At 41.7% G+C, this 24025-nt stretch overlaps 2 protein-coding genes across 4 annotated transcripts; one reads left to right on the top strand and one right to left on the bottom strand.

Moving 5' to 3' along the window:
- Positions 1–48: 48 nt before the first annotated feature.
- Positions 49–4448, bottom strand: polr1h (RNA polymerase I subunit H). 2 transcript variants are annotated; one of them, XM_058405372.1, is made up of 5 exons: positions 4310–4448; positions 4000–4139; positions 2604–2707; positions 2104–2213; positions 49–1404 (listed from the first exon to the last, which is right to left on the bottom strand). In XM_058405372.1, exons 2-5 carry the CDS (start codon positions 4115–4117, stop codon positions 1380–1382), a joined length of 357 nt encoding a protein of 118 aa, XP_058261355.1. In that variant the 5' UTR covers positions 4118–4139; positions 4310–4448; the 3' UTR covers positions 49–1379. The 2 variants fall into 2 exon arrangements, with proteins under 2 accessions (XP_058261355.1, XP_058261356.1); XM_058405373.1 differs by having other exon boundaries at positions 4000–4121; positions 4310–4443.
- ddx39b (DEAD (Asp-Glu-Ala-Asp) box polypeptide 39B) lies at positions 4413–18854 on the top strand. Of its 2 annotated transcripts, none has more exons than XM_058405371.1 (11): positions 4413–4527; positions 5991–6220; positions 6317–6444; positions 6752–6844; positions 7039–7222; positions 9609–9727; positions 15324–15455; positions 16277–16386; positions 16475–16623; positions 17219–17362; positions 17957–18854. In XM_058405371.1, the coding sequence occupies exons 2-11, from the start codon at positions 5992–5994 to the stop codon at positions 17971–17973; spliced, it is 1305 nt and encodes a 434-aa protein (XP_058261354.1). In that variant the 5' UTR covers positions 4413–4527; position 5991; the 3' UTR covers positions 17974–18854. The 2 variants fall into 2 exon arrangements, with proteins under 2 accessions (XP_058261354.1, XP_058261353.1); XM_058405370.1 differs by having other exon boundaries at positions 4416–4527; positions 16475–16619; positions 17215–17362.
- The last annotated feature ends 5171 nt before the right edge of the window (positions 18855–24025 follow it).

Here is a 24025-nt window from a genome sequence, read left to right as displayed (position 1 = left end):
GAAGCTTTAATATAAATACGCAATGTTAGAGAAACTAGGAGAGTAAAAAAAAAACATTAAAAAAGACCTGAAAATAATTCTAAAAATCATAAAAAGTACTTGATACTTGACATTTCAGACTATTAGTAGTAAACCAGAAGCATATATAATATATATAAGATCTTATGTAATGACTACTGGTCAATCTAATGTCCACACAAAACTGTCCATGTTGGTTTAGAGTCCAAAAAAACCCCCCAGCCATTTAACCTTCATATCATTTTAATAACTGTGATTATAAAACCTACATTCAGCAACTTTTAGCATTAATGTGTTATGTAAGAAATAAAGCCCTTAATGTCCCGCTGTAATAAGAAAATAATCAACAGAGTGGTGGGCTGAAGTGGACTTACAGTTACCATGCCAACGTTGAATAATTTCCAGTAACAGCAGGACCTGAAGTGTTTTATTCCTCAGCAATCTGTTAGAAACTATACTTTTATTTTTTTAATGAATTTATAATTACATCTGATGTTATAGGGCAAGCTTAACAGTGTAGCCTTTATCTGTCACATATACCATACTGCAAAGTGAAATTCTTTCTTCGTATATCTCATCCAAGGGTTGGGGTCAGAGCACATGGTCAGTCATGATACAGTGCCCCTGGAGCAGGGTATATTGGGGCCCTTGCTGAAGGGCCCTCTGGTGGCAGCTTGGCGGTGCTGGGGCTTGAACCCTGATCTTCCGGTCAACGACCCAAAGCCTTAACCACCTGAACTACTACCGCCCTTACCTCTATATTCAGCTAGAAACAATTATCTTCCACTCTTTTGGTCTCCTGAGGTTACTGAAGTAAGAAGAAAATAATACTAATACTATTATGACTAATAATTTTAATAGTGCATGTCATCATGAAACCACAAATCACTTCAACACAAACTCCAAAGAGTCCTCCTGTGACACTGACGTCTCCTCCCAGACTGTAATACTGTAATATCTGCTTTCACAAAGCTTCACCATATCAAGGGTTATACTTCGTCCTCATTCGTCATTATAACTGATTAATGTATGCAAATTGCTACAGAAATTATGCCATTAGATCGAGTGCATCTGGGATTTGTGGCTGATCTCTCACAGCTGCTGATAAAGAAAATGACTCAAAATCCACTGAACAAGCAGGATCGAGCATTACACCCAGATAAAAAAAATACTGTAGACTCATTTTCTGTCTTATAAAATAAAAAACAATTTTTATTCTTTAAATACAACACGCAGTGTGATTATACTGTATACTAGTTTTGTTGAAAGACAGAGAGATTATATTACACTTTATTGTCTGAGAAGTGAAAATTTGTAGTTCCCCCTTATAAAAAAAAACAACCCTCGCCTCGCCTCTCCTCTCAGGAATCCTCCTTTTCTTGGTATCTGTTGTAGAAAACAGGAAATCAGATGAGAAGCGAGTGAGTTTCTGTTAAAAAATGATAAGCATTCACAGATATATTTATGCAAATTACACAGATTAGTTCACTCATAATTGTTATTTTGCCCCTTTTTTGTATTTGATGCTTCTCTCATTTACCTCATATGATATTGCATTCATAATTTGTCTGAAATTTTCCGGTATTATTTAATTTTTTTTGTATTATTAATGCACTCGTTGAAAGCAGTTTGTGTAACGAACGCCTTAAACGACTGAGTAAACCTCATGGGTAATGTTAGGGTTTTTTTCTTACAGGAGGTCTGTTAGTTCCTTATGTTTCTGGCGAGCTTGATGGATTTCAGATGTTGTAAAGAATACCAGTTAAATAATTATATATTATTATTTAGTAATAACGTCAGGGTGATTAAATTCTCTGTGGAACTAATCCATATAAACATTCATGTTCAACACCGAGTCTCTAGAGAGCCAGTTTGATGTCACGCTCCTGCTCATGAACTATATATATATATATATATATATATAAAATATATATACTTTCTAATAATGGGCTTTTTTATTTCTAATCTCAGTCTGAAATCTTTAGTGGATAATTTCCCGGAAAGTGACCAGCTCCGTCCTGCACTTCAGATAAACTAATGCACTTGGTCATTAGGGCTGTTATTATGAGTCATGGGAACCAGTACCTGCAGTGTATGCATGTGAAAAACACCGTCTGGCCTTCATCAGCAGATCGCATTTGTCTCGTGTGATAAACCATTCCTTCTTTATTGCAGCGTGAACACCTTCTGTCGACCTGTTCGACAATTTGAGGACAATTCACATCAGTCACGATTTAATCGTTCACCATACAACAGTATTTATTAGTCATATTCCACTCTCTGTGTCATAAGAGACGAGGAATTGAATTACAGTAAGATAGAATTGAACTAAACAGGAAAATATGACAATATAATATATGAATACAGATCTGTGGCAGAACAGGATGACTGGAATGAATAAAGTGCTGATGTGTGCTTTTTCACTGTAATATATGCTGGGTAAAAATATATTTACTATAAATATTCAGCTATTTTAAGCAATCTAATCCAGAATCCATTGCCTTGTTCAGGATCTTGTATAAGGACCCGACATTGGCTTTTCTCTATCTCTTCTCCTATCTATCAGCTAATCAACACTAACTCACCACTGGGCCTTTTAGCTCAGAGTCTTCCTCACTCATTACAGCAGATGAACTCTTTTCCAACGGATTAAACACCACTGATGACTTGATCACATGCCCTGAGAGTTCTGAAGAGAGAAGGAAGGTTTCAACATGCACCATGTTTATACATTAGGGATGTTATCATTAATATTATATATAGTCAGTAGGTATCCATTCGTTTTCTCTAACAGCAGCTCTCACAGTAACACCAGCTCTAATTAAAAGGTTTTTATTTATTTTCTTTTTGTGCAAGGGTCTGGTTTTTAACCCCATGATGTTTTCTAACAAATCTAGGTTGATCTGGATGCCAAAAAAACCCCTCAAAAACACCATGACCCTGACCAGGCAGTGGTAGCTCAAGTGGTTAAGGCTCTGGGTCGTTGACAGGAAGATTAGGATTCAAGCCCCAGCACTGACAAGCTGCCACCATTGGGCCCCTGAGCAAGGCCCCCAACCCACCCTACTCCTGCATCATGGCTGACCCTGCGCTCTGACCCCAACCTCCTGTGCAGTAATGTATATGTGACAAAGACAACTTCTGCAGTTACTAAAGATGAATAAATGTACATTGTGAATGCTTTCCTTCACATTAACATAAATGAACACGATCTTTCCTTGTCCTGCGAGCCTCATGTCTGACAACACAATCACACACAATCCTTTTGCATGAAATAAAATCCTCCCATTAATGTGATTTTACCTCTAGACCCCCAGATTTGACCTCTTGCTCTCCAATAAACCTTTCGGCTAAGGTTTTTGAGATATATGATGGCATCCTAATTGCATTTGTTTAGAATGCATGATCTGTTTATCCCATCTAAGGTATTTGTTTGGAGTGTATTCCCAGCTTGAACCCAGTTTCCCTTCCATAGGCTACGGAATCACCAAGACCCTGACCAGGACACAGAGCTGACTGAAGATGAGTGACAGACAGAGTTTTATATATTTCCTCCAGGAGCCACTGTTACTCTGTACCTGATCTCTACATCCCAAAATTATACTGGTTTCTTTGTTCGAGCCATTTTAATGCAATTATTAATGAACAACATTTAGTCAAGACAGAAAGAGTGTCAGAAGTGTCGGATTTTGCAACATTGCGCCATCTAGTGTTGAAATATTAAATCACACACATTTACTGTACATCATACCCTGTATCTCTCATTGTTTTGGTCTAAAAATAATATAATTAAGTAATTCAGTAATACTGGCGTGTCGTGTTTAGATACATTCTTCAAATCTTTACACCATTCTTAATAGAAATATTTGAAATAGCCAGAGATCAGCTGACACAACGGTTTGTTTTGGTGTTTAATCGTGTCAGCAGTTATAAAGCTATACTTTTAGTGGTTATGTGAGTGGGAATAAGATAAATTCTCACCTTGAACTGGGATGTTAAAGGCGCATCGAGGACAAGTAATAAAATCATGATGTCCAGGGATCGGAAGGATATTACCACATTCCGGGCAAAAGTTTATATCTGCCTTGAAGCAAGACATCCTTCTAATAACAGGAGGTAAACTAGTATAGTTTTAAAAAGGGGAAAAATCAGTAGAAATGATCTGTAAAGGCTGGCACGTGGTGAACTGAGACGCTCTGAACACATACAGTAACAAACACGTGGGTGCGTGTTAACACCGTTCAGCTTTCACACCATTTAATGTTTAATGTTGTAATAATATTTCACTTACAGTTCGTTAAAGGCTCCTAATGTTGTTGAAACAGATAAAGTAAAATGTACCAGTAAACACGCAGATACCCGAACCGCTTTCACGTACTTGAATTTTATTCAGGCACTACACGGGACGCCGGTTGTTTGGGGCTGTCGCACGCAAATGCCGGCGGTAAAGACGCGCGAGCTGGTGAAGCGAAATTCCTGAAATAAAGTGTTGCACAGAGTGAATTCCAAGTAAGTGTATGTTTTATGTTTGCGAAATAAAAACTTTTATTGTAATATAAACATGTCAGATGGGTGTTTATAGTTTATAGCGAGCTAGCAATGCTAGTCAGGTGTGTAAGCGCCTCTGGGACCGTTATACACTCACAAATCATCATCATCACCATCATCATCACCATCATCATTATCATCATCATCATCATCATCATTATTATTATTATTATTATTATTATTATTATTATTATTATTATTATTATTATTACCCGCTGTGTAAATAATAACACTAATGTTTGCGTTACTGTACTTTATTACATTTAAAGGTGTATAATTATTTTTGGGGATTGGGAATTATTATTATTAGAAATAGATAAATAGATAGATAGATAGATAGATAGATAGACAGACAGACAGACAGACAGATAGTTAGACAGATAGACAGACAGACAGATAGATGGATAGACAGACAGTCAGATAGATAGATAGATAGATAGATAGATAGATAGATAGATAGATAGATAGATAAACAGACAGACAGACAGATATATACTTTATTCATCCCAGTGGGAAATGTATAACTTCCAGCAATATCTACAAACATAGATATTTTATATAATATTATATTATATTATTATATATTATATTATTATATTATATAATATTATATAATATTAAATACTAGAAGTTAAGGGTACAAAATATAACAAATGAAATATAATAAAATAAAATATAACAGAAAATACTAAATACTAGAAATTTGATGGTATAAGAGATAATAAGGTAATGTTCAAAAACCGGGTATGTGGAAAAAACTGTATGTTTACAAAGAGTCCTGTGCAAATCGGAGTGTATTGAAGAGTCCAGTGCAACCCCCCCCCTCAGTCTGTCAGTGGAGCAGGCTGAAGCTGTCTGGATAAGATACTGTGCAGTGGATGCAGTGGATTGTCCATGATGGACAGGAGCCTGCTTGGCATCCGTCTCTCTGCCACTGATGTCAGGCTGTCCAGTTCTGAGCCCACAATCGAGTCCGCCTTCCTCACCAGCTCCTCCAGACGTGAGGCGTCTTTCTTCTTGATGCTGCCTCCCCAGCACATAGGAGATGGCACTCTTTTTTGTTCATTTTTTGGTTTTTAAATTTTTTAAACTGTCCCTGTTGTATCATATGTGGTTAAGTGTCTCTGTTGCCATCTGGCCAGTTAATCCATCACAGCCTCAGAAATGAACATTATAGGGTTAACACAACTATAATTTATTATGTTTTTAATATTTTTAATAACGCATACAAACCGATCAGGCAACACAAGTACCTACAGCAGCTTCTCATGAGATCTGACTAATTCACAGGTTTCCCATCCTTTTAACTTTTACCGGGATTTCAGTGTCCTTCATATTTCCTCCTCTAACACACCCACTTAGCTGATTAGTTGAATCAGTTGCGCTGTAAATGCTAAACGATTCTGTGCATATTTTTCCCCCAGAATGAATGATGTGGACAGCGAGCTGTTAGACTACGAGGAGGATGAGGTGGACACGGCAGGAGGTGTCGGGGATGGAGGGCTCGCTGGAGACGGCAGCACCGTGGCCTTGAGGAAAGAAGGGCTCAAGGGATCTTATGTTTCCATCCACTCTTCAGGGTTCAGGGACTTCCTGTTAAAGCCTGAGCTCCTCAGGGCCATCGTGGACTGCGGCTTTGAGCATCCGTCTGAGGGTGATTAAGCATGAGAGAAAAGATGCGTGACTTCACATGGAATAATAATCATAGTTCTGTTTGGACATTGGACTTTCTTCTTATTCTCTCTTTCAGTTCAGCATGAGTGCATTCCACAGGCCATCTTGGGCATGGACGTGTTGTGCCAGGCCAAGTCGGGTATGGGGAAGACGGCCGTCTTTGTCTTGGCGACACTCCAGCAGCTGGAGCCAGTGACCGGACAGGTAATATCCATCACCGATCATTCTAATATTAAAGAAAATGGCCTAAAGTCAGTGATTAAATTAGTAGGACATTGGTCACAGAAGAAACTAAGGGTCCCAGGGTAACTCTCAACACAATAATATCACCACCACCAACATGCTTTATGCAGAGACCCTGGGAAATTGCATGCAGGTGAACTCCATTCAAATAATTATGTAGTAACAGATTTACACAGCATCCTGTACACTTTTTTTATTTGTAAATACTTTGAAAAGCCATATAACAATCCTAATAATAACTATGAGGTGTATAATTTCTCTTTCCCAGGTATCAGTGCTGGTGATGTGTCATACCCGAGAGCTGGCATTTCAGATCAGTAAAGAGTACGAGCGCTTCTCCAAGTACATGCCAGCTGTCAAGGTCTGAAAATATCTTTTGCCTCTATATGTGTAATTATAAATGTGAGTCCTAAAGGACTATCCTCAATATACTATCCAATTCAAAATAAATTCTTAATGCACACAATAATAAATTAGTTAATTAGCTAAGATATATATAGTGATTAAGTTTTGTTTTTCTGTGTCTGTCTCTCTCTCCCTGTCTCTCTCTCTCAGGTGGCGGTGTTCTTTGGAGGTTTGCCTATAAAAAAGGACGAGGAGACGCTGAAGAGAGAGAGTCCTCACATAGTGGTGGGAACGCCCGGCCGCATCCTGGCCCTGTCACGCAACAAGAGTCTCAACCTGCGCCACATCAAACACTTCATCCTGGACGAGTGTGACAAGATGCTGGAACAGCTTGGTGAGGGCTTTTTGGAAATGAAAGCTCCATTCCAAAATGAACATGGTGTTCAGAGCTTCAAAAAGTATAACAGTGGTCAGAGGGAGGCGGTGTTCAAAGGGGTGGTGCCAGAGGGACGCAGTGCTTAGAGGGGGGTGGTGTTAAACGGTGGTGCTTGAAAGGGGTGGTGCTTAGACGGAGGTGGTGTTTAGAGGGATGTGATGTTAAGAAGTAGACAGTGTTCAGAGGCATGTGGCCCTCAGCGGGAGGCGGCGGCGTTCAGAGGGAGGAGGTGGTGTCCAGAGGGAGTCGGTGCTCAGAGGGAGGCGGTGTTCAGAGGGAGGCGGTGTTCAGAGGGAGGCGGTGCTCAGAGGGAGGCGGTGCTCAGAGGGAGGCGGTGTTCAGAGGGAGGCGGTGCTCAGAGGGAGGCGGTGCTCAGAGGGCGGCGGTGCTCAGAGGGCGGCGGTGCTCAGAGGGAGGCGGTGTTCAGAGGGAGGCGGTGCTCAGAGGGAGGCGGTGCTCAGAGGGAGGCGGTGTTCAGAGGGAGGCGGTGTTCAGAGGGAGGCGGTGTTCAGAGGGAAGTGGTGTTCAGAGGGAGGTGGTGTTCAGAGGGAGGTGGTGTTCAGAGGAATGCTGCATTTAAAGGGAGGTGGTGTTCAGATGGAGGAGGTAGTGTTCAGAGGGAGGTGGTGTTCAGAGGGAGGAGGTGTTCAGAGGGATGCTGCATTTAAAGGGAGGTGGTGTTCAGATGGAGGAGGTAGTGTTCAGAGGGAAGTGGTGTTCAGAGGGAGGAGGTGTTCAGAGGGAGGCGGTGCTCAGAGGGAGGCGGTGCTCAGAGGGAGGCGGTGCTCAGAGGGAGGCGGTGTTCAGAGGGAAGTGGTGTTCAGAGGGAGGCGGTGTTCAGAGGGAGGCGGTGTTCAGAGGGAGGTGGTGTTCAGAGGGAAGTGGTGTTCAGAGGGAGGTGGTGCTCAGAGGGAGGTGGTGTTCAGAGGCAGGTGGTGTTCAGAGGGAGGTGGTGCTCAGAGGGAGGTGGTGTTCAGAGGGATGCTGCATTTAAAGGGAGGTGGTGTTCAGATGGAGGAGGTAGTGTTCAGAGGGAAGTGGTGTTCAGAGGGAGGAGGTGTTCAGAGGGAGGCGGTGCTCAGAGGGAGGCGGTGCTCAGAGGGAGGCGGTGTTCAGAGGGAAGTGGTGTTCAGAGGGAGGCGGTGCTCAGAGGGAGGCGGTGTTCAGAGGGAAGTGGTGTTCAGAGGGAAGTGGTGTTCAGAGGGAGGCGGTGCTCAGAGGGAGGCGGTGCTCAGAGGGAGGCGGTGTTCAGAGGGAAGTGGTGTTCAGAGGGAGGCGGTGCTCAGAGGGAGGCGGTGTTCAGAGGGAAGTGGTGTTCAGAGGGAGGCGGTGTTCAGAGGGATGCTGCATTTAGAGGGAGATGGTGTTCAGAGGGAGGTAGTACTCAGAGTGAGGCAGTGTTCAGAGGGAGGAGGTGTTCAGAGGGAGGCGGTGCTCAGAGGGAGGCGGTGCTCAGAGGGAGGCGGTGTTCAGAGGGAAGTGGTGTTCAGAGGGAGGCGGTGCTCAGAGGGAGGCGGTGTTCAGAGGGAAGTGGTGTTCAGAGGGAGGCGGTGTTCAGAGGGATGCTGCATTTAGAGGGAGATGGTGTTCAGAGGGAGGTAGTACTCAGAGTGAGGCGGTGTTCAGAGGGAGGCGGTGCTCAGAGGGAGGCGGTGTTCAGAGGGAAGTGGTGTTCAGAGGGAGGTGGTGTTCAGAGGGAGGCGGTGTTCAGAGGGAGGTGGTGTTCAGAGGGAGGTAGCACTCAGAGTGAGGTGGTGTTCAGAGGGAGGTAGCACTCAGAGTGAGGTGGTGTTCAGAGGGAGGTAGCACTCAGTGAGGTGGTGTTCGGAAGGAGACGGTGTTCAGAGGGAGGCGGTGTTCAGAGGGAGGCGGTGTTCAGAGGGAGGCGGTGTTCAGAGGGAGGTAGCACTCATTGAGGCGGTGTTCAGAGGGAGGCGGTGCTCGGAGGGAAGCGGTGTTCAGAGGGGGACGGTGTTCGGAGAGAGACGTTGTTCTGAGGGAGGCGGTGCTCAGAGGTAGGTGGTGCTCAGAGGGAGGCGGTGCTCAGACGGAGGCGGTGCTCAGAGGGAAGGGGTGTTAGGAGGGAGGCGGTGTTCGGAGAGAGGCGGTGTTCGGAGGGAGGCGGTGCTCAGAGGGAAGGGGTGCTCAGAGCGAGGCGGTGTTCAGAAGGAGCAGCATTCAGAGAGATACTTTGTGGATGTGTTGTTTACTGTCATGAAGATGAGAAATCTGAAGCAGTTTGTTTAGTTTTATTCACACATTCACACAAAATGTCTCAGTGAATATTCATCTTCTCTTCAGGACCTGAATTAATTAATGAATGTTTTTTTTTGTTTTTTTTAAGACATGCGACGTGATGTCCAGGAGATTTTCCGCATGACTCCGCACGAGAAGCAGGTCATGATGTTCAGCGCCACCTTGAGCAAAGAAATCCGTCCCGTCTGCCGAAAGTTCATGCAAGATGTAATTACACCTCCTCTCACTCCACCACGGCAACCACCCACTCCTCCCCTTAGCGACAGACTCCGCCCTAGCGTTAGGAAGTGGCTGAAGTTAGGACAGGAGCCGTACTGCAGCCGTGTATTTAAGTTAGAGAGAAGCTGTACAGTAAATAACAGTCTGTTTATCTCTCATAGCTCTGTAGTACAATTGATAACTAGCAGATTTAATCCCTTATTTGGCAGCTAGTGCTGCGTTTCCCAGTTGGAACAATGTCACCTGGCGGTATTAGCGCAGATTAGCAATAGTAGACCCTCACGTCCGGTCCATTCTGCTGCAGTTCTTGTCACTTTCCAAGCAGCTACTCAGAAAAGTACACAGTTTAGGTGACACACTTCTTTTTGGAAAAATCCTGAACTCTCAGAATTAGTCTCATATTTTCAGTTAGCACGTAGCATATTGTGCTGCTTTGAATGAAAACTCAAAGAGAGCTGCAATTATTGGGCTCTTCACAGCACTTCAGGGCAGTCTGTCGATGCGGTTCTATGAAATAGGTGTAATTCAAGGTGAACAAAAGAGTCTGTGCAGTCTGCCTTGTGATTTTCAAACAGATTGAGAAAGAAAAAGATAGAAAGAAGGTGGTGGTATTTTAACATTTTTCTCCATCGTTCTATCTTTTTTTATTTTCTCATTTATAAAGGCAGCTATGTTTAACGCTGACCAGCCCTTCAGCCCGGAGCTTAGTGCTCCACAAATCCTCTTGCTCTTTCATTAAAACGATGCTCTCAGCGGACCTGCATGAGCGCTAATTACATAAAACGGGAAATACACCCAAACCAAACAAAAAAGCTCCAGGGACCTTGTAGTCAATTCCCCCTTTTTAAGAAAAACAACTTTGTAATTAAATCAGCCGAGTATTAAAACCGGCCCGCGTGCAATTTCCTGCATGAAGACGGATCGCTTCATCAAGCCGACTCTCTAAGCGCGCCGCTTCGTCCGTGATAAAAGAAGCAACGATCTCGACTCGAAGAAGTGAAGTGAAGAGGAACGTGTGCGAGAGGCGGAGCAGGAGGGATGAATCTCGGCACGGACATTCGAAATAAGTGATGAAGTGAGGAACGTTCTGCTGTGGAAATATTCTCCATGAAGAATCGACGACTGCCACGTCATGCAAAGAGGCATCACGCACCACACAATAGCCTGCCATCACACACACACACAATCTCTCCCAAGAGTTCTTTATTTAGTCTGGAGAAATGAGGTTAGAAACAAACAGACAAAACACACTGTGACGTTCTGTGAGATGAGGCAAAGAAAGCCGAGGTGACTGTGAGCGAGTCAGAAACACTGCAGGAACACGTCCGATTTCACAGTGTTCCAGTCTTTATTGAAAAAAAAGAGAAACACTTTCAAATTAAAATATCTATAGAAATGGTTCGGAAAAGCTTTTCACACTTTTAGTCAATCAGCCAAAACCGGTTCAGTGTCTACGCTGAAGGCTAATGTAACTAACACATCATTTAAAAAACGGTCCACTTTCACCAGTGAAGAAAAACAGCACGTCATTTTTAGCAAGACGCTGCCAGCCAAGTGCTTAGCTTAGATAATATTACCTCTCCAGTGGTAGACTTCAATAGTAGGCTTTATAGAGTTTCATGCTCTGCTAGCTGGTTGTAGAATTATATCATGTAATAAAGCCAGACCGCTGCCAAGCTTGTTATTGCATTTTGTAAACCTGAAGCAAATTCTGATATCGAGCCACCTATCTGTTATTTCATTAAAGGGTTTAGCCACGTTCTCAAGTAGGTTAGCTAACATTAGGGTACTGGGATTTGTCATCACATATTTAGGCTTATAAGTGCAACCAAGCTAGTTATTATATTGTGTAATGTTTGAGAGAAACCTGGATAATTCGCAAACTATTATTCAGTTATAGGCTTTAGCCTGTGCACTGGCAAGTTATTCAGCATAAAGCTTATTATTATTATTATTCTTTGTGTTTGCCATGTTAGCCTGGGTTTAATAGAGGGAATGTGTAAGGGCTAAAAACATCCCAAATATTTGTTTATATAATTCTTACCTCCCAGCTAATCTTCCCCCCCAGTCCCACAACCATCAAGTTGCTGCTCATGCTGCATCACAGGGCTGATAGATTCTCTTGATTGGCTAGCGTCACTCTGATTGACAGGAGAGAGAGTGGCCAGTTTTGCTCTCTTGTCTCTCAGACTCAGATGTTCGTGGCATCCAGACTGGAGTTTTTGTGTTTATAAATTCACATCACGTGACTCTTGTGGTCTCAAGATTAGCACAGAACTAAAGCAATATATATATATATATATACCTATCAGGTATAACATTAACACTGATGATCTCCTCATCATGGCACCTGTTAGTGGGTGGGATATATTAGGCAACATTTTGTCCTCAAAGTTGATGTGTTAGAAGCAGGAAACAATGGGCAAGCGTAAGGATTTGATCAACAGTAGCTCGTCTGTTGGATCGGATCACACGGGCCAGCCTTCACTCCCCACGTGCATCACTGCCCATGACCCTGTCTCCGGTTCACCACTGTTCCTTCCTTGGACCACTTTTGATAGATATTGACCACTGCAGACCGGGAACACCCCACAAGAGCTGCAGTTTTGGAGATGCTCTGATCCAGTGGTCTAGCCATCACAATTTGGCCCTTCCTCAAACTCGCTCAAATCCTTACTCTTGTCCAATTTTTCCTGCTTCTAACATCAACTTTGAGGCCAAAATGTTGACTTGCTGCCTAATATATCCCACCCACTAACAGGTGCCATGATAAGATCATCGTATATATATATATATATATAATGTATACACACGCTGATCAGCTGATTATCTCCTCATATATATATATAGCCAAGAACATGATTAATGTAACTTAAAGCAGCATTAGAGTATCTTCTCCCGTCTGTTCATGAAATCGAGTGTGATCAGTTATCCTCATCTAAACCTTTTGTTACCTTTTGCTTTTGTTTAGCCTGCTTTAGTTTATATGCCCTTCTTCCTGCAATCCTTCATTCTTCACTGAACGGAAAACGAACATTTAACGTTTTTTTTATTCGTTCCTCCCTTCACAACCATTACCTTTATTCCCCGTTTTTATCAGCACAAGCACTTGAGTGAATAATGACCCACACCCCGGTCTGTGAGAATCACTGAATGACGAGCCACGGTGTTAAAGCACCACACTGAACACGTCTGGAATGTAATGAAGTCTCGAGAAGTGTCCCAAACGCTCGCTTTTACACCCTCAAACTCCTAGGATCGCTCACGCACTACAGATTGGCACTTGAAGTGTGAAATTGGAGGGAGACCGCAGGGCTTAGGGCACCGTTTGGGACAGAGCCGGTGCACTAAAGCACATCTGTGTGACAGTTTTCCATTACTTGTTAGCTACATTAGCCCGCGAGGCTGAAAACGCAAATGTCAGATAGGAAACGTGTCTTGGCTGATCGACTGTATGTGGGGGGAAAATTAGATTTTTCTGTACTGAACTGTGTATTGAGTGGAGCTTCTCACAGAGCTTCCTTTTCTTTAGTTAACATATATACACAAATATATACACACACACACATACAGATTTTACATCAGGCTGCAGATAGAAGAGATGAGTCAGACAAACAGTTTCAACTTCTCGATCTTTGATCGCTCGAATGCTGATTTGAAGTTAACATGCCTAGATACGATATATAAACGAGGCCAAAGACAGAACAGCTGCGCTCTTGTCAGCTTTAAGGAGTGCTTTAAGCTCAGTGATAGTGCCGATTAAACTCAAAGCTGTCTGCAGGTAAGTGGAGTGTGCAGCCTTCAGCGACAGAGTGAAGAGTGTAGACCACAGAGCGACTGTGTGAGGAGTGTCTCCTCTGTCCACTGTCAGGTTCTCTGCTTCGGCTAATACTCTGTTTACTCGTCGTTAAATGTTACACACTCAGACTGTAGACTTACTGCAAGCAAATGTACACTATATTGCCAAAAGTTTACATGCACACGAATGTAATATGGAGTTGGCCAGTCGTTTGCAGCTATAACATCTTCAATGCTTCTGGGAAGGCTTTCCACAAGGTTTAGGAGTGTTTTATGGGAACTTTTAGACCATTCCTTCAAGAAGCACACTGATGTTGGACGAGAAGGTCTGGCTCTCAGTCTCCGCTCTAATTCATCCCAAAGGTGTTCTATGGGGTTGAGGTCAGGACTCTGTGCAGGCCAGTCAAGTTCCTCCACACCAAACTCACTCATCCATGTCTTTATGGACCTTGCTTTGTGTCATGTTGGAACAGGAAGGGGTCATCCCCAAACTGTTCCCACAAAGATGGGAGCATGAAATTTCCCAAAATGTCTTAAAAAGCATTAAGAGTTCCTTTCACTGGAACTAAGGGGCCAAGCCCAACCCCTGAATTCAATGATTTAGGGGGGTGTCCCAAAACTTTAGGCAATATAGTGTACACTGCCAACCAGAAATGTTTTCTTATGCTATTTATTAGAGTTTATTTATTATTAGTACACAAAAACGTATAAGAAACAACAATCGAGTGCTCCACAAAAACTCGTAATTTGTGCATGAGCCCAAATCACGCTTTTTGATAACACAAACAAAATAGACATTCTCTTTAACGGCAGGATCGTGTAATCTGACCTGGAGAAGACGTGAGATTTGAGACAGTGTTTTAATCGGACGATCTTGTACTGTGTGAGGTAATAATCGTATAACAGCGCTGAAATTCAGCCTATAGATGAAAAAGACAGTAGACAGACCTGGTATCTATGGTAAAGTATGTAGCATGTTAAAAGATTTTAGAGCATTTAAGTAAGCAAAAACTTTTTTTCCTGGCTGTGTGTATTACCTCTAATTTGAGGAAATGCCTGGGCTGCACTACCAGATTTATACAGGCTACTGCAGAAACTCTGAGACCCCAGATATATAGACAGAAATCACAAATTTTTATGATTTTTCTTCCCCTGTTCTGGTTACTCCTTCAGTCATCAAACATGTACTAGATTTACCCAGAATAAATCCCCACAAATGTTTGGATTATTCTCACAGACCTGGGATCTTTAGCAGAATTTCCTGACAAACACTTGGCTCAGCTCTTCTCTCAGACATGATGTCAGCATCGTGTTACTGGCTGTCTCCTCCACACTGCAGGATTTTATACGGTATATGTGACCGGACTGGGTTCAGATGAGAAAGGGGTTGAGATTAGATCTTACACACAGCGTTTCACAGGAAGGCCAGTCTTGAATCAGGACATTTGAGATCATTCAGGCTCTAATCTGACTCTAGTGTAGCCCTGGTATGAGTAAAGTGTGTAGTATTTAATCGTATATTTAGAAGATGTCTGGATGTATTACTGTGAGGGAGGGGGAGGGGAGGGTGTGTCTAACCCCCGTCCTTTTTTGTCCCCCCTTCTTCTTCTCTTCTTCCTGTGTCACTCACCCTGCTCTACGCCTCTCTCAAACGTCTTTGTCTTGCCCCTCATGAACCCCACCTTCTAAAATTCCACTTCCTGTCTGTGTCCTCACACCCTGTACCCTGCTCCTTCCCCTTTCCTAAATCCCGTCCTTCATCTCGACGCCACCTCGTCCACTCAAGCCCATGGAAATATTTGTGGACGACGAGACCAAGCTGACCCTGCACGGCCTGCAGCAGTACTACGTCAAGCTGAAGGACAACGAGAAGAACAGGAAACTGTTCGATCTGCTGGACGTCCTGGAGTTCAACCAGGTATCCCAGTGTACACTCAACAGCACATTTTGCTCCACAGATTATTCTAGATTATAGAGTCTGTCCATCCCTGCTCACGCTGCAGAAACCTTACATTCATTCAAAAAAATTGGAAAATACGCAATTCCTTATGCAGAAAATTATATAAACAAATATTTCTATTTATGCACCTATAATTCTATCTGTAATTAATTAAATATAAGAAGTTAAATCTGAACTTAAATAAATAAAAACCTAGCTTTTGTGTTCTATAAACCTGGCTGTATATTGGGTGGGGGCGGGGCTAATTTCTGGCCCTGAAAAAAAAAAATATAAATACAATGATTGAAATAAAGACAGCATTAAAATCTATTTCTATGGCACTGGTACACTTCTTAGTTTTCTCTGATTGTATATGATTATGACTGAATGACTTTTAAATATTACATACAGCAACTTTAACAGCTTTCATCCTACAAGATAATTACGTTTCTTATGAATACACAACAGCGTCCCTTTCTATCTGACGTTATATGATAATTTCAGGATGTGAATACTTTTAAATGATACAGAATGCATCTTTAACCCTCTGAAGTATTAGTTAATAAGCATGGTTGTGATAACTGCAGGAGTACTACTCCCTATAATTCGATATTTGTGTAATGTCTCTACTGTGTACTGTTGTCACTTAAGGATTTAATTATTTGTGCCAGGTTTTTTTTTTAATTGATATTTCCTAATCAGGTCTCCTTGGGTGTAATAAAGCCTCAGTATAAATGAAGTGATATTCTTATTATACGTTATTAGAAATAACGCTTACTTGTGTGTTGTGGCCGTTGTAGGTGGTGATCTTTGTGAAGTCGGTGCAGCGCTGCATCGCTCTCGCTCAGCTGCTGGTGGAGCAGAACTTCCCGGCCATCGCCATCCACAGAGCAATGCCTCAGGAGGAGAGGTGTGACCGCCTCACTAACGCACCCTCTGTGCTTCATCACTGTCATTTCCCCTGCAGTAATCTGACATTTTCTGATCGTTAACCGCAGGCTCGCTCGATATCAGCAGTTTAAAGACTTTCAGAGACGCATCCTCGTGGCCACTAACCTGTTCGGCAGAGGAATGGACATCGAAAGAGTCAACATCGCCTTTAACTACGACATGCCTGAGGATTCAGACACGTACCTGCACAGGGTTGGTCAGCACTGACTTATTAACCAGTGATAGGGTCATTTTATTTAGATATACACCGACCAGGCATAACATTATAACCACCTGCCTAATATTGTGCTGGTCCCCATTTTGCTGCCAAAAGAGCCCTGACCCATCGAGGCATGGACTCCACTAGATCCCTGAAGGTGTGCTGTGGTGTCTGGCACCAAGATGTTAACAGCAGATCCTGTAACTTACAGGACTTAAAGGATACTTTTAATAGATACTGACCACTGCAGACCGGGAACACCCCACAAGAGCTGCAGTTTTGGAGATGCTCTGATCCAGTGGTCTAGCCATCACAATTTGGCCCTTCATCAAACTCGCTCAAATCTTTACACTTGTCCATTTTTCCTGCTTCTAACACATCAACTTTGAGGACAAAATGTTCCCTTGCTGCCTAATATATCCCACCCACTAACAGGTGCCATGATGAGGAGATCGTCAGTCTTATTCACTTCACCTCTCAGTGGTCATAATGTTATAGCTGATCGGTGTAGAGTATTATTATAATGTCACATTATACATACAATATTTATAACAATTATATCAGCCTTGCTATCTGATATTTTCTTAGGTAGCCAGAGCAGGCAGGTTTGGCACAAAAGGTCTAGCCATCACGTTCGTGTCTGACGAAAGCGACGCCCGGACGCTGAATGACGTCCAGGACAGGTTCGAGGTGAACATCAGCGAGCTTCCAGAGGAGATCGACATCTCGTCTTACAGTAAGTGCTTCACTACCTGCTCCTTTCTGGAGAGCTGTGAGTGTGAAAGAGTGAAGTCTTGAAACAAGACAAGCATTTTTTGCTTCCGTTTTTCACAAAATGAGTCCTGTGGAATCCAGAGGGACTGAAAGATAAGCGAATATACAGCAGACTGGTTTGCAGCTTCGAATTCTCCGTGTTTATTTGCGCGCTTGGAGACTCTCCAGATTGTTTTCATTAACGGAACCTCTCACCAGCTTATGAAGCTTATGTAAAGAGAAAGCGAGTGAGGAAGAGATAAGAAAGCAGCCGGCCTGGAGAGATAAGAGAACAGCCAGCGTTATCACCTCTGACCTTGGTGTGTTCCATCACAGAGACCCACCATAGCAAAACACAAGCGGGAAGAAATACAGCATGCTCTGCATGAACATCCGTGAGCTCCAATACATGAGCAGAAAACTTTAGCAAGCGATCACAGAGCGAATAATTAAAAGCATCAGAATGTTGCCATGTTGGTAAATAATCCTCTAAAGGAATAAAGCATATCCTGCTTGTGCCTTTCGACTGAGATTTCCTAATATTAACATCCAAACGCTTTCTTTTTCTCTGTCGCAGTCGAGCAGACGCGGTAAAGCAGACGCCGAGTCTTTTCGAAGACGTCTTGGGAGGAGCAGCATCCAGTAGCCTGCATTTCACACAGACTGTTAGTGAAGTGATACGAGAATGTAAAACTGGGGGAATAAAATCACTAGATCTAGTAATCCAACACTCATACATCCAACACACGGGTTCTTAAATGCCTCTGATGCTTATATATATTTAAAAAAAAGGGGAAAAAAGGTTTGTTTATTTTAACCTTTAGAGCCAGGATGTTAAAATATGCTTGTTAAGGACTTTATTTACCTTCAGAAAAATAATGTTACTGGCTTCTTTTTTCTTTATTTTTTAAATCCGAGTGCAGTGGTTGTTTCGTTTATGTTCACGTGTTGGATCGAACTCCGTCGTTTTTTGATCGTAAAGCATTGGAATAATAATAATTAGTTCAGTAATTAATGAAGGCATGACGGATATGGAGTTGTAAAAGAGTGTGTAATGTGCCTGATACACTAATCTGTCCTTCTGTGTTGACTGCTTGTTAGGAAAAAAATAATACATTATGTTTGTTTGTTTGTTTACAGCAACTTTTGTCTTTAAACTAACTGTGTGCAATATTGTATTGATTTAAGATTAGTACGGAGACGCTGTACAGTAAAGGTGCATTAGGTACGAGTTTTCCTTTTTATATTTCAGGTTGCAGTCGCTCGTCGTTGCAAACCTACAGCAAGTTATTAACCTGTATGAATGAAATAGATTTTCTTTTCAGCAGTTTAAAGAAAAAGAGACACTCCGTTTTGTTCCCTACGTAATGCACCTTTAGGACATTTTGGTACTTGGCGTAGTGCTTTACCAGTATTCAGAATTGAATTACAGACTGAATTTCATAATTAAACACAAAACACTAACAGTTGTCGTATCATGTTTCTTCTGTCTTTTGTGTCTTAAGTGAGAAATGAAACACTTCATGGTGTTGCGGTAAATGAACTTTGTAGTCGATTATTATAATTCTTTGATACCAAGAAGTGTTTCATTCCTGTCAGACAACAGAAATTTCCCAAAGATTTATTATAGAACACCATTAGTTCATTATGTCTGCGAAACAAGTTACTTATCACTCACTTAGCTTATGGCAGCTGGTTCCCTCAGCAGCTTCTCCTTTTCTCTCCAAGATAAAAATAGGAAAACGACTGTTAAAGAGAAATCTGAAAGCACAAACCATCCTGAAGTCATGTACTGTTACAAAAGCACTCCTTCTATAACTCCTAAACAAACATCTCCTTACAGAAAACTTTCCTATATCAACAAATCCACATGTTTATACATAACATTAATGTGCATTAATAATATGAATGAATAAAGCCTGATTATTATCTGTTACTATACACTGACCAGGCATAACATTATGACTACCTAGCTAATATTGTGTTGGTCCCCTTTTTGCTGCCCTGACCCTGTGTATTCTGACACCTTTCTATCAGAACCAGCATTCACTTCTTCAGCAGTTTGAGCAACAGTAGCTCGTCTGTTGGATCGGATCACACGGGCCAGCCTTCGCTCCCCATGTACATCAGTGAGTCTTGGCTACCCATGACCCTGTCGCCGTTTCACCACTGTTCCTTCCTTGGTCCACTTTTGATAGATACTGACCACTGCAGACCGGGAACACCCCACAAGAGCTGCAGTTTTGGAGATGCTCTGATCCAGCTGTTTATACGCAATCACAAATTGCCCCTTCCTCAAACTCGCTCAAATCCTTACGCTTGCCCATTTTTCCTGCTTCTAACATCAACTTTGAGGACAAAATGTTCACTTGCTGCCTAATATATCCCACCCACTAACAGGTGCCATGATGAGGAGATCATAAGTGTTATTCACTTCACCTCTCACTGCTCATAATGTTATGCCTGATCTGTGTAGAAACGATAAAGGTATGTTAACATAAGCCTGTGATTTACCTTTGAATCGAAATGAAGCAACACCTTCTGACCAATCAGAATCGAGAATTCAGCAGTATTGTAGTATGTTGAACTTTTTTTTAATTCTGTATTTACATTTAAAGACCTTTTAGATGCAAATTATGGCGTCTTCTGAGGCAGGTTTTGCCTCAGCGACTGTCAGTCTCAGTGAAGGACAGGGGCCTTATTTACTGTGCAATATAGAGTAATAAATCACATTATATTGCTTGGTTCAGTAAATCCTTTACACCTCTTAAAAGGAGAGATGCATCCCTATCCTGAGGTAATGTTTATTTTAAAGCTTTTAACCTTCCAAGGTTAATACTCCTCACTGACAGGACATCTGTTTATCCAAAAACCTGGTTAAAAGACGTTTCTTCTTCAATTCGTTAGGATTTTTAGCATCATTTATTAAATCAAAATGCCTTTACTTGAGTAAAAATCAACAGTCAACATTTCAATTATGTTCAGAGAGGAAAGCATTAATAATACATCAAACCCCTAGCGCTAATTGTTTAGCTATGTTGAGACAGTGAAGACGGATGAACATCCCTGACCCAATTTATCAGCTTTATCTTCAGCTTTAAATGCTTCAAAGGAAACAGCCTGCTAATGATCTGCACACAATTACACACTCCAAACCCCGCTGAGAAACCGACGCTTCACGGCTCGACTAGCCAGATTAGTTAATGGTTTTTTTGGGTTTTTTTTTTTTTACGCTATGAAGCTCTGGGTTTAACTTTAAGATGCCACTTTACTGTTTGCTAGCAAATGTGTCTGAGTGCTGCTACAGTTTACAGCTAACACCCAGGATCATGTGAATAAAGAGGCAGCTTTGCTAGATCGCGAACTCTTCAGCTAGATAGTTAGCAAGCTACTGACTGAAACCCTAACAGCATTTGGTTTGTCTTTAAATAATCTTGATAATGATGGTAGCATTTATAATAGTCTGTTGTTTAGTTATTCACAAACATTTCTCCATTAGCTAGCTGAATCATCTAGATTAGCTAGACAGACAGACAAACAGACAGACAGATAGCAGGATAGATAGACAGACAAACAGATAGACAGACAGACAAGAAAGACACAGATAGACAGACAGGTAGACAGGTAGACAGACAGACAGACAAGAAAGACGCATAGATATATAGAATGACAGACAGACAGATAAATAGATAGACAGACAGACAAGAAAGACAGATAGACAGGTAGATAGGTAGATAGACAGACAGACAAGAAAGACGCATAGATAGATAGATAGACAGACAGACAGACAGACAAGAAAGATAGATAGATAGATAGATAGATAGATAGATAGATAGATAGATAGATAGATAGATAGATAGATAGATAGACAAGAAAGACGCATAGATAGATGGACAGACAGACAAGAAAGACGCACAGACAGACAGACAGACACAGACAGACAGACAGACAGACAGACAGACAGACAGACAGACAGACAGACAGACAGACAGATAGATAGATAGATAGATAGATAGATAGATAGATAGATAGATAGATAGATAGATAGATAGATAGACAGACAAGAAAGACATAGACAGACAGACAGACTTTATATATCCCATGAGGGAAATTCTGGTGTTATAGCTGGATCTATCATTTGGACAAATCTCCACAAACTGGATATGTGTGGTCAGTGAGGAACAGGAGGCCACTGAACATACTGCTCTCCATCACGGACAATCCGTCTCTATAATACACTACAGAGTCAGTGGAGCTCATTCTCCAAAAGCCTCATTCAGATTCAGTGTCACAGAGAATATTACAGGAGGTCATTATTACTATTCGCAATAACATTGTACCACAGCTCACTGGTGTGTGACAGCTGATAACACTCTCACACTGTCACACTGCACTACTACAACTATTAACATCATTATTCTCAAGGTTCTTCATATTCATTATCTACTGCCAGTTTGCACGTGTGCAGAGGATGAAAATATTCATGACAAATATGGTTGTACAACTGTGTCAGCCATGTTTAACATATTGCATTGTGTATTTAATATATATATATATATATATATATATATATATATATATATGTGTGTGTGTGTGTGTGTGTGTATCTATATATTTTTTCTATTTTATATTGTGTGTGTGTGTTGTATCTTATTTACTTTTTACAGACTCAAGTGTCTCTTCTTCATTCAACATAGTATATTTTCTTCCTTTTTTAAATGTTATGCATGACTTGGGGAACAGGAAACGAGCACCAAAGTGTCAGCAGCACAGAACTTTACAACAGGAAGTCAACAGGATGAGAGAAGAGAAGTCAAAATGGAAATTACGAGAGGAACAAATGGATGACTGTGTGTGTGTCTGCGTGTGTGTCTATGTTGAGAGTGTTTGCATTTAAAACCTTGTCTGAGTTTGCCTTTCAAAACATATTTCAAAGTCCAGCATTTGAATACAAGATGGCGAGATTACGACTCGCCAAAGAAAGAAAAAAATATACCCCTAGGAAATTCCTTGTATGATTCATGCAGAATAGTTTTCTGTGCTGATTTCTTTAATACATACATAATACACCCCCCTTCTACCAGATGCAGCTGTTGTGAATTTAAATTCCTGAGGTGCAGTGGTGTGTCCAGACCTATGGCAGAGGAGGGCATGTGTAATAGTGTGTGTGTGTGAAGATTCACTGCTGCTGTCAGCGTTCGATAGATCATTACACCTACTAGTAAAAGAATCACATCTAAATGGATCATTTTGATTCGGTTGTTGTTTGATTTGGTTTAATCTCAGACCACAGATTATTAACAGAAGCAGGAAAAGAAACTTGGCTGAGGAGGTGTGTGTGTGTGTGTGGGGGGGGGTTGTAGTTGTGAAACCGTGGTAAAATTCATCAGAAATGCAGTGACGAAAGACGGAGAGTAAAATGTAGAACACATATTAGTCACCCAGTCACAGTGCTGATATAAAAATGAGCTTAAAACCTTACTGTGAACTACTACATTGAGCTAAAGGACCAAACTGTAGAGGGTCAGAAAACATAGCGTGTTCAAAAAAGAAGCCGGATGCAAAACACGATATATTAAGAAGTTAAATAATTGATTATCTAATTGTTTTTATAGCAGCGGTGGTCTGACAAATTGTCTAATCTAATCTAACCTATAGTGAAATCCTCCTTGGGGTTTTCTGCACTGTCATATATTTCAGTTCTCTGGAAGCATTTTCTGATAAGGTCACCATACAGCGGAGAAAAATCCATGCTTTGCGGGGACAGTTTAATAAGGTAGACAAATTGTTCCAGCAGCGGCTCTGGGCGATTTGTTTATTCTTATTAACCGCTTTATCCTCGTAGGGGAGCGTTATTGTGGAGTGTATCCCAGGATCACTGGTCATGAGACAGGGGTATACCCTGGATAGGATGCCCTATTTAGTGTACAAGAGGTGGAAAGAACCAGCAGAGAACAACCCTTGAGAAACCCCATACAGATGCTGGGAGAGCTCTAGGGATTCTGGAGCTGTGAGGTGATTAATGTTACCAGCTGCAACAACTATATCTGATCAGCGAATAAAAGTTTAATTGGAAATTTCCGGTCATTAGGATTGAATTGAAGGCTGAAAGTCCCAGAAAACTTCTCAGAGCTGAGAAGTTCCTCTTCTCAAATCTAAACCGCTGGAATGGAAATTGACTTTTTAATCAGTGTAAAGAAATGAGTGATGTTCTGGCTGTGAACCTGATATAAAATGAGTCAGTTTTGTGTTTTCAGTGTGTTTTAGACGTGTGTTTTTCCCTCTGTTGGAGAACCTTACACAGAATATTACTGGTTGAAGATAAACACCTTCACATTTCAGCTGCTTATGAACAAACACTTGGAGCGTCACAGAGAGAAGGAATTAATTTGATATCTTTGAAGATAGAAATATTTGTGTGGAAAAAACTAACCCTTTCCTATGCTTCTAGTAGTTTAGGGAAAAAAACAGAAATACTTGACTTTCATATGAGCTTCTTATTAAGCACCACTGTGGAGTGAGACGTGACAACGACATTCAATTCACTTCAGTTAAACATACTGAAATCAGTTCTTGGCTGCTTCACACACACGTTTCAACTGATCATGTCACTTAAGCAGAAGAACAAAAGAGGTTTCTTGCATAC

The sequence above is a fragment of the Hemibagrus wyckioides genome, linkage group LG12 (genome assembly GCF_019097595.1).
Source record: "Hemibagrus wyckioides isolate EC202008001 linkage group LG12, SWU_Hwy_1.0, whole genome shotgun sequence".
NCBI classification, from domain to species: Eukaryota; Metazoa; Chordata; class Actinopteri; order Siluriformes; family Bagridae; genus Hemibagrus; species Hemibagrus wyckioides.
This window is presented reverse-complemented; position numbering and strand designations above follow the sequence as displayed.